At 44.2% G+C, this 20,660-nt stretch overlaps 1 protein-coding gene across 1 annotated transcript in view; it reads left to right on the top strand.

Moving 5' to 3' along the window:
- Positions 1-11,513, top strand: part of KATNAL1 (katanin catalytic subunit A1 like 1) — a 306,368-nt gene extending 294,855 nt beyond the window's left edge. Inside the window, exon 10 of the mRNA XM_049867866.1 lies at positions 11,440-11,513. Within this exon, the coding sequence (XP_049723823.1) occupies positions 11,440-11,498 (59 nt within the window). The 3' untranslated portion in view covers positions 11,499-11,513. The remainder of the gene's footprint in view (positions 1-11,439) is intronic.
- The last annotated feature ends 9,147 nt before the right edge of the window (positions 11,514-20,660 follow it).

Raw genomic sequence — 20,660 nt, 5'->3', positions numbered from 1 at the left:
AGATGAAAAGGCCTGTACCAGTATGTGTCACCTAAGGGTTCCACCTTCCCAGAGGTTGATCAGGGGGATCCCAGAAGACCTCCAGGCTGGTCAGTGGGTCTGGGGTCCCTTGAGGGCTCCAGTCATGTAAAAGGTTAGTGAGAAGGACCCTGGAGATGCCCCACTCCCATCCAATAATCCATCATTCTCAGCAATTTGTACCTCTCTTGAGTCTAGCGGGTATCACAGTGCATGAGTTAGGTTACTTGTATGTCTATTCCGGCTCCTAAACTATAAACTCTAGGCTAAGGACATGTTTTACCCCTTTCTGAGCTCTGAGGACACAGTTCCTCACATAGGAACAAAGCAAGGAGCCCAGGGTATGAGGGCAGGGAGTTTTGTCTGCTTTGTTCGATCCCTTCTCTGCTCTATTCACAGGACTTGGAACAACACTCGGCCTAAGGCAGGTCACAGTGTGTTTGGTGAAAGAAAGATGACACATTGGGATGCTCAGTAAATCTCAGTCATTCATTCTGAGTGCATGGCCCGTTAATAAGTCCATACCTGGCTGTTCTCAAGGCTTCAGGAACTTTGACTCCTGCTTCTTTCTTTTGCTTCTCAGTTTGTAATCCATTCCCATCTCTGACTGCAGTGTGGGTGTATTCAGAAAAGCCCAGCTAGGACAAAAGCGTTTGGTGGTCCTTTGTGAAGACTTACTTCGTCCTCAATAAATTCATCACCATGTGGCTGGAAGTTAAGCGCAGGGGCCCTGAAGTCAGATGGGTCAGTGTTCAAGTTTTCACTTGGACAGCCACTGACTGAATTTATGACTTGGGGGAAATCATATATTTTCTTAAAGCCTTGGTTTTCTCATCTGTATAACGTGGGGAAAGCACTTACTGTGGAGGGTGGGTAAGGTATGTATAACATAAAGAGCAGTCTTAAGAAATGTCACCATGATTATTATGTCACCAAGGCCTTGGCTGGAGTTGAGCAGTGAGCGGGGAGGGAGAAGACTCTCTAGAGAGAATCAAGAAAGGGAGATTGGTTTAATTCTCTGTGTGTCCAGGCACCCGCTCCTATTAGACAAATAAGCTCCTGGGGGTGAGTGGGGGGGGGGGCGTGTAGAGGCCTGCATTGCTGAGAGAGCTCTGGTCTCCATGGTAACAGCACATTAGATTCTCATGCAGGCACACCTGGCATTCTCAGGTTGCTCCACCATATGGCACCTCATATATTTCATCAAGAAAGAAAAAAACTACCTTGACCTCTTCCCCACTATGCACGCCACTCCCCCCCACCCGCCCCCCATCTAATCCACAGTCACTGGAGCACCATAAGCACCTGTCACAGAGCTTGGAAACACAGTTCCAAAAACCATTCATTCAAAGGCCAGAACAGGCATTCTTGTTTCAAAGAGGTGCACAGAAGAGAGGTATCTGACAAATACATTCGCAACTTGTCGAAATGAGGCTGATGTCGAATCTGGCGGGCGCCCCCTGACCCCCACCCCTTGGCTGGTTAATAAAGCAGCCCCATTCATACCGTTGCTGAATGCAGAATCGTGCCCTTGGCCATGACTCATCTCATGACACTGGCTATAAAAGTGACCTCTCGAATTCTCCCTACATAGAAATGGCCATTGCACGCTCTGCTTTGAACTAGTTTAAAAGAAAAAAGATTTCCTGGTAGGTTTAAAAAAAAACATGCAGACAGCCTGCGTTTGCCGCGTGACGCAACCAAAGCACCAGGGCTGCTTAGAGATTTCCTGCTTGGCTTTAGAAACAGAGGCTTAAGAATTCAGGTTAAAAGAGATGTCAGAAACAGGGGACAAAAGTCACTGTTCCCTGCAGCATATCAAAGTCCTCTGTTTCAATGGGCACCTTATTGATTTGGTTTCTTCACACCACATTTCCTGGAAAGCCCATTTGAATTAGCCACGCATGCTGCTCCACCTTGCTTGGGTACAACCACAGTACCTTGTGGATGTCATGCTTCGTGAGGGGCCGTTGAAGACAATGGTTTAAAAAGCCACAGTTAAGAAATACTGGGATTTAGGATTTAGAAATGTTAGCTTACTTTATGGTGCTCCTGGTGTGTGCGTGTGTTTAAGTACCTTCTCTAGGTATACTGAGTAATACAAGTGATAATTACCAAATCTATCAGTCAAACATGGGGTGTGCTCTATAAAGTTTGTAGGTCATGTTTTGAAGCTGCTCCAAGTGCAGGGTTCCAGGATCATTACTAAGTTTTACTTCATGGAAAAGATGTGATGTTTAAAGCAATCAGGACTTCCATGTCACAGCAAACTTTCAGTGAGCTCACTGGCTCTTTCTCAGCAAATTCTCCAGCCCATTTGGTCCTGAGGGAACTCAGAGATTGCCTGGAACCCCAGAGGGTCCAAAGGTCTCCTGGAGCATATCTGACCTGCATATGCCAGGATTAGTCAGACTTCCCACTCCAGCCCTGTTCCTCCCAGCTCCTCCCTCTTACAATGAAAATCCCTGGATATAACTCAACAAACAAGCATAAAAAGACTCTGAAAGGTGGAAAGAAGGCCGACTGTCCAGGGACCTTGGGAGCTGAGTAACAGCAAAGTGGTGAGTCCCCTGAGTTTCTTTATTGCCTCCCATATATTCCAGGCAGGGCACTGCATCAGTCACCAGTCCAGAACTGCCAACAGGCACAGACAAAAACAGTTCCGAGAAAAGCCTGTTTCCTCTAGCCAAAAGACTAAAAAAAGAGCAACTTAACAACACAGAACCTTTTTGCCAAACACTAGTGGAAAAACTGTACCCCTCCTGCTGCTCAGTTTCAGCAGGGAAGAGCAAGGAGCTGATCTTCTACTCCAGCCCTCCAGCCTCCACATCCCTACCGACGCAGGTGGTACCACTACAATTTCCCTACCCGGTAGTGTCAATGGGGCTGAACAGAGACCTAATCTCCTATCCTACACTTGCGGAAAGCAGGTGACATTCCAATTCCCCTGGTATCTGTGGACTGAGTAGTTGACCTCCATTCCCCTGTTCGGTGGAAGCAGGCAGCACTCTGATTTCCCAGCTATGGCAGTGCTAGTAAAGTCCGATGATGAGGTGAGCCTCTGCACTTGCCCCACATCAAGAAGGCAGAATGAGATGGTATGAGACAGGGCACACCAATTTCCCTTTTCCCTTTGCTTGGTGTCAGCAGGTCCCAGCAAAGAGCTGAGCTTCTGCCCCAACCCTACAACAACAAAGTGGTGCCAGTCAGCCATCCACTTCCCTGCTCCATAGTGTCAGCAGGGCCCAGCATGGAACTCAGCTCACACCCACACTTGGAAGCAATGAGGTGGTGTGAGTTGGTGCACCACTTTTCCCAGGAAGATATCAGTGGGTTGAGCCATAACCTTACAAATTCAAGATACTGAATGAACTCCACTTGGGTTAAACTCAAACATTGGAATAAATGCCAACATGCATAATAATTTATATTCCTAAAAGCTAAAGAAAAAAAAAAAAAAAAAAACCTGACCACAACCAGACAGAAGCAATATTTTACTTACAGGGAGAGCTAATTTGAATGACAGCAGATTTCTCCTCTGAAACCATGGAGGCCAGAAGAAAGTGGCGCAACTTTTTTCAAGTACTGAAAGAAAAGTCATCAACCATGAATTCTATACCCAATGAAACATCTTTCAGGAATGAAAGGGAAATAAAGACATTTTCAGACAAAGAAAGACTAAGAGAATTTGTTTCTAGAAAACCTATCCTTTAAGAATGGCTACAGGAAATTCTCTAAACAGAAAGGAAATAATAAAAGATGAAAGCTCTAAACTTCAGAAAGGGGTGGGGGGAGAAGAACATCAGAATGGGTAAAAATAGAGATAAATGTAATATACTATCCTTTTTTTCATGAGTTCCTAAAATTATATTTGATGGTTGAAGCAGAAATTATAACACCATCTGATGTATTACTCAATGTATGTACAGGAAATATTTAAGAAAAGTAAAAAGTAAGGAGGGTAAAGGATTTAAATGGAAATAAGATTTCCACACTTCACTCAAAGTGGTAAAATGTGAATACAAGTGGACTGTGATCGGTTTTGTATGTATATTGTAATGTCTAAAGCAACCACTAGGAAAGGATGCAAAAGCAAGATACTTGAAAACACTACAAATAAATCAAGATGGAATCCTAAAAAAAAGTTTAAATACCACCAGAAGATAAGAAAAGAGAAAGAGAGGAATTAGCAAAGGAGGAAACAAACAGAAAACAAATAATAAAATGGCAGGATTAAACCTTAGCATATCGTTACCTTAAATGCAAATTGTCTAAATACACCAATTAAAAGACAAATATTGACTGAGTGGATTAAAAAGACATGATCAACAATATGCTGTTTATAAGCAGCTCACTTCAAATACAACATAAGGAGGTTGAAAGAGGATGAAAAAGATATACCATGCAAAATTAACTGAAAAAAAACACAAGTAGACACAATGGTTAAGCACAGGGCTGCTAACCAAAAGGTTGGTGGTTCAAACCCAGCCAGCACCTCTGTGGGAGAAAGACCCGGTGATCTACTACGGTAAAGATTACAGCCAAGAAAACTCTATGGGGGCAGTTCTACTCTGTCCTACAGGATAACTATGAATCGGAATCAACTCAATGGCACACAACAACAGTACCAGTGGAAAGGAGCCCTGGTTGCACAATGGTTAAGTGCTTCGGCTGCTAACTCAAAGGTTGGCAGGTTCAAACTTACCCAACAGCTCTGTAGAATGACCAGGTGACCTGCCCCCATAAAGATTACAGCCTTGGAAACCATATGGGGCAGTTATACTCTGTCACGTGGGGTCACTATGAGGCAGAAATCATCTTGACGGCTCGTAACAACAACAGACTTGAGAGCAAAGAAAATTACTAGAGACAAAGAGGGTCATTACATAATGACAAAAGTATCAAGACACCAGGAAGACATAAAGCAGTAAGACAAAAGATAAACCATCACTCTACTTTTAATAATGCATGTCTTTCTTCTCACTGATCTGTAAGAGCCATTGAGGGCAGGGATCGTGCCTATTGGTCTTGCAGTCTTGCCGCACCTGCTCCAAGAGGTGCTTGAGAAACATTTTAAACTAAACGCTGCTGTTGGATGCCAGTGAATTGATTCCGACTCCTAGTAACCCCATGTGACTGAGAAGAACTGCCCCACAGGTTTTCCTAGGCTGTAATCTTTATGGGAGCAGATTGACAAGTCTTTCTCATGTGGAGTCACTGCGTGCATTTGAACCACCAAGATTTCAGTGAGCAGCTGAAAGCTTACCACTCTGCCACCAGGGCTCTGGAAGTCAACTCAACAAGTCAACTCACAAGGACTCCCCTCTTCTCGAGGAAGGGCCTCAGAGGATGGGTTGGTGACCCTCTGCCTTGGCCATAGCTATGGGATTGATTCAAGAGTAGAGACTCCTTTCCTAGCCTGGGGCTATCAGATTTTCACTCCCAGGAATTTGAAATCCTCCCAGGAATTCTTTCACCCAGGTTAGACATGGAGAATCACTGAAAGCCAATGGAGCTGAGTCATGTCAATGAGAAAACCCTGGAGAAAAGGCCTCTGACCTCTGCTGTTAGTGTCCTCAGGGCTGCCTCCATTTTCACATTTCCTCTAGGAAATTGTTCCAGTTAATAAATTACAGTGAAACCTGTGAGAGCCGGAACTCAATAGAACTGCCTTGTTACTCTGGATCTTAAAAGCGTTCTGCCTTTGACAGGATGCAGTCTTACCACTTTTTATCACTCTTATCAGTAGGAATCCCTGGTGGTGTAGTGGTTAAGTGCTACCACTACTAACCAAAAGGTTGGCAGTTCGAATCTAACAGGTGCTCCTTGGAAGCTCTGACGGACAGTTCTACCCTGTCCTGTAGGGTTGCTATGAGTCGGGATTGACTTGATGGCAATGGGTTTGGTTTGGTTTTTTGGTTTATTAGTAGAAAATATTTGGATTTTCCTTCTCTGACAGGTTTCCACCTTACACAGGTTCTAGGTTTTACTTACAGTAAGTAAACAGAAATATCAGGGGCAGTTCTACTCTGTCCTATAGGCTTGCTATGAGTCGGAATCGACTCGACAGCACTGGGTTCTGGGTTAAATAAACAGAAATATCAACTATTAACTGAACACAATCTTTTTTGAGCAAGTAAATTGTTTTTAAAAAGGAAATAACATGAGGGAGAAAAAGTCTCGTAATCAAAGTTTCCACAGTGAATCGTTAAACTAAAAAAAAATTTTAAAAAGGTTCTACTTTGGTGAAGGTAAGATAATACACAGTACTGGAGAAGCCAGCACAACACGTGCAAAGCAAGGTCATGGAAGCTCCATAGATACATCCACACTCCCTGAGCGACCGAATTACTGGGCTGAGGACTGTGGGGACCATGATCTTGGGGAACAGCTAGCTCAATTGGCATAACAGTTTATAGAGAATATGTTCTACATCCTACTTTGGTGAGTAGCATCTGGGGTCTTAAAAGCCTGCGAGTAGCTAAGACACTCCACTGGTCTCACCCCTTTGGGAGCAAGGGAGAATGAAGAAAACTAAAGACACAAGGGAAAGATTTGTCCAAAGGACTGATGGACTGCAACTACCACGGCCTCCACAAGACTGAGTCTGGTACAACCAGATGGTGCCCAGCTACCACCACTGACCGCTCTGACAGGGATTGCAATAGAGGGTCCTTCTGTATCTGTGGTAGCTACTCAATTGTATGTCCAAGGAGGAAGGCCTTCTGATTGAGGAACTTGGACTGATAAACACAGATGTGTCAAAAGGATCATTTCTGTGCAAGTCCAGAAATTAGAAAACTGACTCTAAGCAAACTTTGACAGTCAAAGCCCCTGTTGTTCCAAGCAATGATACAACATTTTAGCCTTATTTGATAGTCTCCTAAGAAGTTTTTGAGCAAGTGAAAATATGGGATAAGAGTTGAAACCAACCTTAGGGTGCTGTTGTTCAATAAAAATTATAAGGTAATTTAATTTGTGGACTGGGGGCGCAATGGTTAACTGCTCAGCTGTTAACCAAGAGGTCAGCAGTTTGAACCTACCGGCTGCTCCAGGGGAGAAAGACCTGGTGGCCTGCTCCCATAAAGATTACAGCCTAGGAAACCCCATAGGGCAGTTCTACTCTGTTACACAGGGTTGCTATGAATCGAAAATCGACGTGATGGCACGTGACAATAATTTGATTTATACTGCACAAAAATCAAATGAACAATTGAAGTATGTTCTTTATTTTACACTTCTACCTTGAAGAATGAACTGTTTTTAGTAAATTTATACATTACTACTTTCAGCTTTGAGTTGACTTTGTCTGTCTTTCAGAATGCTTGTAATCCAGTTAAGAGTAAAACCAAATAAGACAAAGAGGGAACTAGTGTGTATCCCTTGTTCCCTAGGGTCAAATGAGATAGAAAACCAAGGTTGGATTTTTAATTCACAGTTGTATTGGTTGAAGCTACCACCTTGGTCCAATCCTAGTAGTTTGCTAATCTTAATTCACCCACTATGGGGACAGTTGGGTTTTGGGGAAAAAAGAAATTCCTTGTGGGTCCCGGCAGAACCTCAGTGATTTACTTACTAGTACCTGGCAATCTGCTTCCATAAAAATTGTTGTTATTTAGTGCCGTTGAGATGGTTCCAATGCAGAGTGACCCCATGTTCAACAGAACAAAACACTGCCCAGTCCTGCGCCATCCTCCCAATCGTTGCTATGTTTGAGCCCATTGTTGCAGCTACTGTGTCAATCCATCTCGTTGATGGTCTTCATCTTTTTTGCTAACCGTCTATCTTACCAAGCATGATGTCCATCTCCAGGGACTGGTCCTTTCTGATAACATGTCCAAAGTATGTGAGACAAAGTCTCACCATCCTTGCTTCTAAGGAGCATTCTGGCTGTACTTCTTCCAAGACAGATTTGTTTGATCTTCTGGAAGTCCACGATGTATTCAAGATTCTTTCCCAAAGTCATAATTCAAAGGGATCAATTCTTCAGTCTTCCACATTCTTTGTCCAGCTTTTGCATGGATATGAGGTGATTGAAATACCAAGGTTTGGGTCAGGCGCACCTTAGTCCTGAAAGTGACGTCTTTGCTTTTTAACAAAGGTATTTTGCAGCAGATTTGCCCAATGCAATACATCTTTTGATTTCGAGCCTAAAAAATCCTATGGGGGCAGTTCTATTCTGTCACGTTGGTTGCTGTGAGTTGGAATTGGCTCAACAGCACACAACGATAACAACCATATACTTTCCCTCTCCAGTGCTGCCCAGTGCTAACTTCCTCTATTTAGCATCTTAGACCTCAAGGGACTGAGGAGGCTGTTGACTATTTATGGCATCATGATAGATTATGGCACTGTCTTAGTTATTCAGTGCTGCTATAACAGAAATACCGTTAGTGGATGGCTTCAACCAACACAAGTTTATTCTGTCACAGTCTAGGAGGCTAAAAGTCTGAATTTAGGGTGCCAGCCCTAGTGGAAGACTTACTCTGTCGGCTCTGGAGGAAGGTCCTTGTCATCAATCTTCCCCTGGTTCAGGAGCTTCTCAGAACAAAGACCAAAGGATGTGCTATGCTCCCAGTGATCCTTTCTTGGTGGTATGAGGTCCCCATATCTCTCTGCTTGCTTCTCTCTTTTATATCTTAAAAGAGATTGGCTTAAAACAAAATCTAATCTCATAGATTGAGTCCTTCCTTATTAACATAACTGCCACTAATCTCATCTCTTTAACATCAGAGAGACAGGATTTACAACACATAGGAAAATCACATCAGATGACGAAATGGTGGACAATCACACCATACTGGGAATCATGGCCTAGCCAAATTGATACACATATTTTTGGGGGACAGGATTCAATCCATGACAGCACTATGGTAGACTATGGAGACTGTGCCAACTGAGATGCCCTTGGAAGCAGAGCCAGTGCTGACTGCCCGCTCTTGGCTTGAGATGGTGGTGAGCGGCATGCTTTCCCAACATGCTGGACTTTGGGATTTGCCTAGAGTCTCCTCTTGAGTGGCTGGGCCCTACATGTGGGGAATCTGCCCCTTAGCCACTGTAATACTCTTTTTATAGTCTCTCCCAAGAAACCTAGGGGTTCTTATGCGTATCCCGCCCCAAGTCTCCTGAGAGACATATGCAAATTAGGCCCCACAGTGACCTTATCTAAGAAACCATATCCATAAATTATCACAACTCTAAGACACACTGGGGTCAACCCGTGTACCATTTAAGTAATGCATTGAAATTCCCCAAGAGGTCCTATCCCACAAGATGAATGGAAATCTGAGAGGGGCTAGCCAGGAATAAACAGAAATCTTTCTTGTTTGTATCATGATGATACTTGGTAGCTGGAAAGGAAATTATTTACTTGAGAAACCTCCACAGTCACATTATGAGATCACTGGCACGTTGCTAATGATTTCTGTGCTCTTGCTTTATAGTTCAGTATTTGCTTAGTGGCCAGAATTTATAGGACGTGACACGGTGACAGGTTCGCACTAAGTCATTTATATTCTTGCTGATGCTGTCTTGTGACCGACAGCACACACTGTGAGTGAGCCAGTAATTGAGGCCCCGGCTGTGGCTACAGAAGGGTGGTCCTCCCTCTGGGCCTTTTAGGGAGAAATGCAGAATTGCCAACTCCCAGTCCAGCTGAACTCATAGGTCCCTTACAAGCACTTACTGACTTGTGCTTTTCTGAGTCCATTCTGGTTGATCTTTCTATGGAGCCATTCTCACTGCTAAGGAGTCCTAGTGGCGCTTGGCTGCTAACCAAAAGGTCAGCAGTTAGAACCCACCAAGCAGCTCCTTGGGAGAAAGACCTGGCGATCTGCTCCCATAAGGATTATAGCCTAGGAAACCCTATGGGGCAGTTCTACTCTGTCACATAGGGTCACCATGAGTGGGAGCCAACTGGATGGCACCTAACAACATCCTGGTACTCAGACTTCTAGCCTCTAATGTCATTTTATCCAGCAAATATCTAACCCAGGACTTCTCCTCATGCCTACCTGACCCCGTGCTTTCACCGTGATGCTCCAGCTGCAACATCTCAACTGCCTTTCCATGCTAGTCCTTCTGCTCTCTTTCCTTGTCTCTCATCCACATGAGAGACTCCACACTTGTCTCTCATCCCCTCGCTGGCTTCTGTGCCTGTCCAGCTCCTCATCTTTGGGATTAGATTTGACCTTTCATCTGTCCATGGATCTCTGTAGTTTTTGCTCTTGAGATTCTCCTGGACACATTCACACTGCCCCCCTGGCTGCTCCAGGTCATCATTCCACCCTGGCCTCTGACCAGTGTTCCCACTGAACACTCCAGCATCTCCTCCCTTGCCTCCCCTCATTCCTCCTTATCCATGAAGAGTCACCCCAAGAATCCAACTGAGCATTTCTAATGCACTCAGCTGCTAATCAAAAGGTTGGAGATTTGAATGCACCCACAGGTGCCTCAGAAGAAAAACCCAGTGATCTACTTCCAAAAGATCACAGCTGTTGAAAACTCTGTGGAGCACAGTTCTCCTCTGACACGCATGCGGTTGTCATGTTTCGGAACTGACTAGACAGCAACCGATGGTGGTGGTACCATGATAGGGTGGACTCCTCCTGTACCCTTTATGCTCTGCATACGTCACTATATGGGCTGTGCACTGAGGAGCAGTACAGTATGATGGTTAGTGCTACGCCTCTGGAGACCAGCTGCTGCCTAGGTTCAAATCCTAGCTTTACTTCTCTCCACCTGTGTGACCTAAGGCAGGTGAGATACCCTGTCTGTGCTTCGAGTTCTTTATGACTGTAATAATAGTAACTGCCTTATAGGGTTTTGGGGAGGATTAAATGAATTAATTCATATAAAGCATTTCAAACAAGGCCTAACACACAGTAAGTGCTATGTTTACTATTTTGCTAAGTTTCTCTTCAAGAGCTCAACCACCTTTTACAGCTTGTTTCTGTAATTTTGGGAATGCCATTATTGTGTTGCGCTCAGCATGCCTCAGCCTCCCAGCCTGAACAGGAAGGCTGGAATCAAAGCCAGGGTTAGTGGAGGTGGAGGGAATTCTGGATGCTTTTCTGTCTGTAATTTTTGAAAGGAGGTTTCTTTCGTAAACAGTTGAACTTAATAATTCCTGCAGAATAAATTTTATTGGAAGAGACGCCAATAAAAATTGACATTGCAATTTTAGCCTACTTTGTCAACTGACTCAGATTGTAGCTCTAAAACTCATCTGCACAGGAATGTCTCCATCCTCTAGGCTGGGTTACTGTCACAGCCCTGGGCTCCTTGTCTCTCAGGGTTCGGCGATCACCTCTTTTAACAACAGATGGCTTCTGCACCCTGCCAAGGACATTTGTGCTCGTTGCAAGGACGACCTTAACTTACTTTGCAATATGCCTCACGTTAGTTTTCTTTCTCTAGCAGAAGGGGCTGGAAGAAGTGCTTCAAAGCTGCGTATCACCATTGGACCAGAGAAATCCTAAGTGAGACCTGAGAGCTACAGCCAGGGATGCTGTAGCCTGGACCGCCATGCCTCTCTGGCTGCCAGCCCACACTTGCTCACACATGGGCCTGGGATTGTCCACACTCAGCAGGACCACTGAACCCACCTTGTGTTTCCATCAGTAACCCTGTTGGACAGTATGTATGTGGTTTTAATCCATTAAGGAATGGGTTTTCTTTGTTATGTTAATGAGACAGTATGTCTTAAGTCAGTCTTTTTGGGATATAAAAAGAGCAGATTAAATAAGGAAGCAGAGATGGGGGAAGAGAGATGCCATATCACATGAAGTTGGACAAGGAACCCAAGAATGAAAGTCGAAAAGACACAAGGACCTTTCCCCAGAGCAGACACAGACAGAGAGCCGTTCCCTAGAGCTGGCGCCCTGGATTTGGACTTCTAGCCCCCTAAATGGTGAGAAAATAAATGTCTGTTAAAGCCATTTGTGGTATTTCTGTTATAGCAGCACTAGATAACAGACAGGAGCCCTGATGGTGCAGTCGTTAAGAGCTCGGCCGCTAACTGAAAGGTCAGTGGTTCAAATCCACCAGCCACTCTGCGGGAGAAAGACATGTTGTTTGCCTCCGTAAAGATTACAGCTTTAGAAGCCCTATGGAGCAGTATACAGTATAGTTTAGAGACACCACACAACAACAAAAGCATAGAGCTGTAAGTCGGAACTGACTTGACCCCACCTAACATCTATATGCCAGGCATTGCACATCCCATAGGAGTTGCAAAGAAGAAAAGACGGTGCCTGCCGTCCAGGAGCTCACAGTTGGAGAGCAGGATCCGCAGACAAACACCAGCACGTGATAAGTGCCATAGTGAGGGCTGCATTCACAGCCATGGCCACAGGAAAGAGGAAGATACTGACTTTTCTGGCAAGGGATTTAGGGGAAGGAGATAAGAAAATCTTTCCAGGAAGACTACTATTGAGTCTTGAAGGATAAGTAGGAGTTTAGTTGGTAGACAGAGTGGAAAAGTACCTTATAGGCAGATACAGCAGTGTGTTCAAAAGCATGACATTATGAAAGCCCACGGTGGACAGTGCCCATCCACCACAGCTGTCTCTCCCCACTTCTCCTCTAGAGGGCGCTCCAGGCAGCTATCACAGATCATTGGAATCAGGGCTTGCCATGCTGGGAGTAGAGCTCTGTGTTGCTAGATGGTAAGAACGGCAGGAGACAAAGTTGGAAAAGTCATTTGGGGCCAGAATGTAAAAGAGCCCTACCTGTCATTTTGAGTTTCTTCTGTTCATGACAGAAGGCACCGGAGGGTTTAAGCTGTCCCTGCCCCTAACATGAGCAGATCCGTGTTTTAGAAATGAACTCCACGGATAGTGTAGGGCACCCGTTCGCCACTGCAGTGCTGCCACTCGCTGGGGTGATGTTACTGATTGTGGGATGCGTGGTAAGTAACTACACCTTATGGTTAGAGTGAGAGGCCCTGGTTAAAAACAACAACAACAAAACCAAACCCATTGCCGTCTAGTCGATTCTGACTCCTAGAAACCCTAAAGGACAAAGTAGAACTGCCCCATAGGGTTTCCAAGGGGCAGCTGGTGGATTTGGACTGCTGACCTTTTTCTGGTTAGCAGCCATAGCTCTTAACCACTGTGCCACCAGGGCTTCAAAGACAGTTAAGGGCTTGGCTAACTGAAAGGTGAGCGGTTTTCACCCACCCAGCAGCTCTGTGGGAAAAAAGACCTGGCAATCTATTCCTCTAAAAATTACAGCCTAGAAAACCCTATGGGGCAGTTCTGCTCCGTCACATGCAGGGACAGATCACCTAATAAGTAAGGTACACACGGGTTTACTTGTGCTCTCTTACTAATCTGTAGCGCACGATTTCACATGTGAAATTAGTAAGTAAACAGAATTAGCTTGCTTATTGTAAACCCGTTAGTACTGTGCTTACTGGTTAATCCGCCCCTGGTCACATGGGATTGCTATGAGCAGGAATGGACTCAACGGCACCTGGCAAGATAGGGTGTTGAGGTTTGCAAAAGATGTCCTAATAAGGGTGGGTTTAACGTTACTCCTATGATCTCTTTCACTCACACTGAAGAGACTGAAAAAAGGGGGCTGGGATTACAACTACTGTACTGAGAATTATGTTTCATCTTGGGAACACCCCTTGGAGGCAGCTGATTCTTATCTGGTAACTTCTCACTCCTGCCTCACATTACCTTTATAGTCCTCCACCTCTTTGAGTGTACTTATTATGCCAATTTATATTCTGGGCCCATCTGTTCCAACAATTCTGCTTCAGGTTGTGTCTGCAGTTTGGTTTGATGGCTTTCTTTTATAGCGTTTATACTCCTCAGGTGCCTGCTTATTTTGGCCTGTTGTTGTTGTTAGTTGCTGTCAAGTTGCCTCCGACTCGTGGCAGCCTTACGTACAACAGAACGAAATGTTGCCTGATCCAGCACCATCGTCGTCATTGTTGCTATGTTTGAGTCCACGATTGTGCTATCAGGTCAGTCCATCTCATGGAGGGGCTTCTTTTTCACTGATCCTCTGCTTTACCAAACACAATGTCCTTTTCTAGGGATTGGCATTTCTTGATGACATGTCCAAAGTAAGTGAGCCGAAGTTTCTCCATCCTCATTTCTAAGGAGCATTCTGGTATTATTTCTTCTAATATATTGGCCTAGGAGCTCATATTTCGCTGAAAGTCTCAGCTCCCCTATCTGGTAATGCATGTTGGCCAGAAGCCCCAAGCCAGGCCCTAGTTTGTATCCCTGTTGTTGAGTTTAAGGAGAGAGGAGGAAATGAGTTCCAGGTAGACAGTCCCAGGAACTACGGAACGACTGTGGTCTCTCCCCTTGACTTCCCCTGTTTGCTGACTCTCCACCATTAATGCCTCTGTCAGCCCTCAGGGGGAAGCAGCACGGGGAGTAGCAGGGTCCCCGGGTTTTCACAATCCAGCCCTAAGAGCCTGGCCCTCCTTGTTTTCATTAGCTCTCCGCCTCAGCAACATTGGGAAACCAATACTACCCAGAACTGTTGCTTCTATTTCTGTGGCACTGGGGCAGGCTTTGGTGGTCCCAAAGCACTATGGGAGAACCGCAAGACTCAAACATTGAAACCCTTCCACGACCTGTCCATCTGCTGGATGTCTCAGCACCCACACTCCACGCTGCCAGCCCCCCTTCCCCCCCCCCATGCCAATGGTGATGGTTAAGGTTATGTGTCAACTTGGCTTGGCTATGATTCTTAGTGGTTTGGCAGACACTATGTATCACCTCCTATTTTGAGATCTGATGTGAGCAGCCAATCAGTTGGGAAATGAGTTTCCTTGGGGATGTGTCCTGCATTCATGATATAAACGAATGTTCTGGCAAAGGTCACGGTCTCAAGCCTGCAATCATCTTGTCATCCTCTGACTTCCAAGAGTGAGCAGCCTGCTGTCTGACCTGCAGTTTTTGGATTTGTCAGCCCCTGCAACTACTGAGTCAGGAGAAGCCTCCAGCCTGCCTCCTGACCCACGGATTTGGAACTTGTCAGCCCTCAAAATTGTGTGAGCCATCCTTGGAAAGAATCTCTCTTTCTATATTTGTATATATTTATGCTTCCCCAGCTTTGCTCCTCTACAGAACCCAGCCTAAGACACCAGTTAACATCTTCCATCTCCCCAGGATTCTCTAACAGCTGCTCGTTAGCTCTTCACATCCCTGCGGGCTTCCCTCTTATGTCTCCAGTTTCTCTGGGATTGATTTTGGGGTAATGTTCACCCTCTTTTCAGCCATGCCAGCCCACTTCTCCATAAACCAAAGGCCCAAGTCTCTCAATTTAGTGTATTGCATGAAAACCAGGAGCTCTCCGGCATAATTATTCTAATATTAACTATTGCTACACTCAGTTTCACTTATTGAAGAAAAGGGTTAAGAATAATCCAAGGCTTTTTGCAACATTGCAACTTTGCAGCTTATTGATCAGCCACTGGTCTTGATTCCATACACAGAAGCTCTCTGAATGACCTACCTAACAGGTGTGGAATGCTCCTCTTGAGAATTTATTAAAGAACTACCCCAAGGCACAACACAGCATAACCAGAGATTCTATAGAAGAATACCTATCAAAAACAAGGGGGGGATATGGAACAGAAATTCAAATTCTCATAGAATTCAGACTTTCTGGAGCCATTGAGGTTGGATAAACCTCCAAAACTATTGCCCTGAGATAATTTTTAAACCTTAAACCAAAAATATCCCCTGAAGTCTTCTTAAAACCAAACAATAGTTAGCTTAGTTGGTAAAGAATGTCTGCCTTGGGCATTATGCTGTTCTAAAGAACTATCTATATGGGATCAAATTGACGATAACAACTTGAAAGGTTAGACAGGAAATTTAGGGGGCAGTGAGCTTATGTTAATGGAGGAGGAACAATTAGAAAAGGAGGGTGAGAATGGTTACACAACATGAAGAATATTATCAATGTCACTGTTGTGGGTTGAATTGTGTCCCCCAAAGATGTGTGTCAAGTTGGCTAGGCCATGATTCCCAGTATTGTGTGATTGTCCACCATTTTGATCTTATGTGATTTTCTTATATGTTGTAAATCCTGCCTCTATGATGTTAATAAGGCAAGACTAAAGGCAGTTTACTAACGAGGCAGGACTCAATCTATAGGATTAGATTGTATCTTGGGTCTGTCTCTTTTGAGATACAAAAGAGAGAAGCAAGCAGAGAAGAGGTGGACCTCATACCACCAAGAAACAGGAGCTGGGAGGGAGCGTGTCCTTTGCACCTGGGGTCCCTGTGCTGAGAAACTCTTAGACTAGGGGAAAATTGATGACAAGGACATTTCCCCAGAACTGAAAGAGAAAGAAAGCCTTCCCCTGGAGTTGGCCCCCTGAATTTGGACTTCTAACCTCCTAGACTGTGAGAGAATACATTTCTGTTTGTTAAAGCCACCCACTTGTCGTATTTCTGTTACAGCAGTACTAGATAACTAAGACAGTCACTGAATTGCACATGGAGAAATTATTGAATTGGTGTATGTTCTGCTGTGTGTATTTTCAAAAACAAAAAAGAAAGAAAGATGGAAACAGAAGCACATGGGGAGGGGCATCAAGGAAGTTTCCAAAACTGGACACCAAAGTCAACGTTCCTTGGAACTCAACAGATGACACCAGAACATATGAGCCCACTCCACATTCTTTTTATTGGATCGGTCTTACGTATAGATACCTGTTTTCATTACCTAGTGCTGCTACAGCAGAAATACAAATGGATGGCTTTAACAAAGAAAAATTTATTTTCTCACAGTCTAGGAGGCTAGAAGTCTGAATTCAGGGTGCCAGCTCCAGGGGAAGGCTTTCTGTCTTTGTCAACTCTGGGGGAGGGTCCTAGTCATCAATCTTCCACCAGCCTAGGAGTTTCTCAGTGCAGGGACCTCAGGTCCAAAGGGCATGCTCCCTTCCTGGTTCTTCATTCTTGGTGGTAGGAGGTTCTCCTCTCTGCTAGCTTCCATTTTTCATATCTCAAGAGGGATTGACTCAAGATACAACCTAATCTTGCAGACCGATTGCTGCATCGTTAACATAACTGCCTCTAATCCTGCCTCCTTAATATCATAGTGGTAGGATTTACAACACATAGAAAATCACATCAGATGACAAAATGGTGGGCAATCACACAATACTAGGAATCATGGCCTAACCAAGTTGACACACATTTTTAGGGGACACAATTCAGTCCATAATGACACGTAACGTCACGTCAACTGGACCAGAAACCAGTGTATCCAGCCTATATTGTATCAGCTCCCCACAGAGTTCAAAGAATTACAAATCCATTGCCCCCTTGACTTTTAAAGAGGATCAGTATAAGAAAAAATCATATTAAATCACTATTATATAAAGACCTTATATAAAGACCTGTATATGATTGATTACTTTCAAGGCTGAGTTCTTAGAAACTGATGGGCTTGCTTTTACAGTAAAACCTGCAAAAACCAGAACCTGTGTGAGTCAGAAACCTGTCAGAAAAGGAAAACGCAAAGATTTTCCTCTAAAAGGAGAGATAGAAAAGCGGTAAGACTGTACATGGTCAAAGACAGAAAACTTGAGAGACCTGGAAAAACAAGGCAGTCCCTGATGAGGTTGTGGGGAGATGGGAACTCTTATACACTGCTGGTGGAAATGTAAAATGGTACAACAACTGTGGAAAATGATATGGCATTTCCTTAAAAAGCTAGAAATAGAAATACTATATGATCCAGCAATCCTACTCCTAGAAATATACCTTGAGAAATAAGAGCCATGACATGACAGACATGTGTACACCCGTGTTCATTGAAGCATGTTTACGATAGTGAAAAGTGCTCATCGATGGATGACTAGATAAACTAACTGTGGTAAATACACACAATGGAATACTATGCAATGATAAAAAATAGTGATAATCCTCCAAACGTCTCATCACATGGGTGAATTTGGAGGACATTATAGGGTCTCTATGAGTCAGAATTGACTCGATGGCAGTAGGTTTTTTGGTTTTATACTGAGTGAAATAAATCAACCACAAAAGGACAAATTTTGTATGAGACCGCTACTATAAAAAGCAAGAAAGGGTTTACACAGAGAAAACGAAACAAAACCTTCTTTGATGGTTGCCAGGGATGGGAGCAGGAGGAAGGGAAAATTACTAACTAGATGGAAGACAGGTGTTAATATCGGTGAAGGGGAAAGCAAAACGCAGTGTGGGGGAAGTCAGCACAACATGACCAAGGCAAAGGAAGACACTAAGAGGAATGCAAGGATAAAGGGCAACTACGATAATTTCTGTAACATAGACAATCCTGCAACAATAGTTTTAACAAACAATAATTTATGAAAGGATATATAGGTAGATCGGTACGCTAAAAAGGCATGGGAGGGTCAAAAGGAGCACACCCACTTGTAGATATAGGTTTGGTGGTGAATATTTCTACACACCTAATTGTAGATACTGCATGTATATTAATACAGACAATAGAGCACACAGGGTACACAGTCATGGGAACTTCTTAGATATAACAAACACCTCATGGAGCGAAGTTCTTAGGCTCAAAGGTGAAGGACCATAGACTTGGGGGGACATTTACATCAATTGGCACAACATAGTTCATAAAGACAATGTTTTGCATCTTACTTTGGTGATTAGTCTCTGGGGTCTTAAAAGCTTATGAGCAGCCATCTAAGATACAGCTATTGATCTTTTCCCATCTAGAGCAAAGGAGAGTGAAGAAAACCAAAGCCTTAAGGGAGCAATTAGTCCAGAGGACTAATGAACCACAGCCAATACAACCCCAATACCAGAAGAACTAGATGGTGCCCGGCTGCCACTACCGACCACTCTGAGTGGGATCACAACAGAGGGTCCCGATCATAGCCAGGGGAAAAATGTAGAACAACAACAAAAAAATCAAATTCTCACAAAAGACCAGCTTTACTGGTCTGACAGAGACTGGATGAACCCTTGAGACTATGGCCCTAAAACACCCATCTGACCTGGAACTGAAGCCATTCCTAGAGACCACCTGTCTTAGGCTGGGTTCTCTAGAGAAGCAAACCTAGTAAAGTGTATAAAGATATATATATATAGATTTATATCAAGGAAACGGCTCACGCGATTGTAGAGGCTGAAATGTCCCACATCCGTTGATCAAGATAGAGGTTTCTCTCAATTCATGTAGATGTGGCGGTGGGCGAACCCAAGATCGGCAGGTCAGAGAGCAGGGCTCTTGCTCTCAGGCTGTGAATATTGCCGGATCCCAAATTTTTTTTTTTTTTAAGATAGGCAGATAAGCTGATAGCTCAAGTCGCAAGAGCCGGAGGTCAGAAGAACAGCAGGCAGCCGCAGAACGCAGAGCAAGCAAAAACCCAAAACGTCTGTTTATATTCGGATGCAGGCCCCATCCCCTAGGAAACTCCCTTTCAACTGATTGGCAGTCACAGCTGAGTCCATCATGGGAGTGATCACACATAAACATTGAGAGCCATGGCCCAGCCAAGTTGACACACAACATCAACCATCATACTACCTTTCCAACCAAATAATAGACAGGCCGGTAATATAAATAATGACACCCGAGAGGAACGTGCTCCTTAGAAAAATTAATTATATAAGATCAAAAGGGTAACATTTGCCCAAAAGCAAAGATGAGAAGGCAGGACGGGGTAGAAAATCCAGATGAAAAGAATTGGGGAACCCAGAGAGGAAATGGGGAGAGTGCTGACACATTGTGGGGAATGCAACAAAAGTCACGGAACATTTTATGTATAAACTCTCAAACAGGAAATGAATTTGCTCTGTAAACTTTCACCTAAAGCACGATAAAAAATTTAAAAAACAAAACCAAAAAACACGGCAGTCCCATTGAGTTCTGCCTCTGTCAGATTTCACCATACAGTAAAACCTGCCAAAGTCAGAACCTGTGTAAGGTGGGGGAGTCCTGGTGGTGCAGAGCTTAAAGAGCTTGGCTGCTAACTGAAAGTTCCTTTGCAGTTTGAACACACCCGCCACTCCTTGGGAGAAAGATGTGGCAGCCTGCTTCTGTAAAGATTACAGCCTTGGAAACCCTATGGGGCAGTTTCACTCTGTCCTGTAGGGTTGCTATGAGTTGGAAGTGACTTGACGGCAGTGGGTTTGGTTTGGTTTTTGGTGTAAAGCAAAGATCTGTTAGAGAAGGAAAACTCAAATATTTTTCACTTAAAGGAGCTTTAGAAAAGTAATAAGATCACACCCTGCCAAGGGCGGAAAACTGTGAGACCCAGAAAAACAAGGCAGTTCTGTCAAGTTCCAGCTCTCGCAGGTTTCAGTGTATTAAATGATGAAAGCTATGGATATGTGGGTATTTCTACATATATAATTGTAGGTGCTGCATGTTTATTAACGTAGACAATAGAGCACACAGGGGCACAGTCACAGAAACTTCTTAGACATAACCACACGCCTTGAGGGACAAAGTTCCTAGGCTCGAAGGTGAAGGACCATAGACTTGGGGGGGGGAGGTCTACATCAATTGGCACAACATAGTTCATAACTTGTGTGCCTTTCTCATTTTGCCTCAGCTCTCAGCCAAGTTCTATGCCCAGTCATAGAAACTATTCGTGGCCTAGATTTTGGAACACAACGCTCGATCCTCATTACTTG

This window comes from Elephas maximus, chromosome 23, assembly GCF_024166365.1.
Source record: "Elephas maximus indicus isolate mEleMax1 chromosome 23, mEleMax1 primary haplotype, whole genome shotgun sequence".
Lineage (NCBI taxonomy): Eukaryota > Metazoa > Chordata > Mammalia > Proboscidea > Elephantidae > Elephas > Elephas maximus.
Note: the sequence above shows the minus strand (reverse complement) of the source record. Positions and strands in the feature narration are given on the sequence as shown.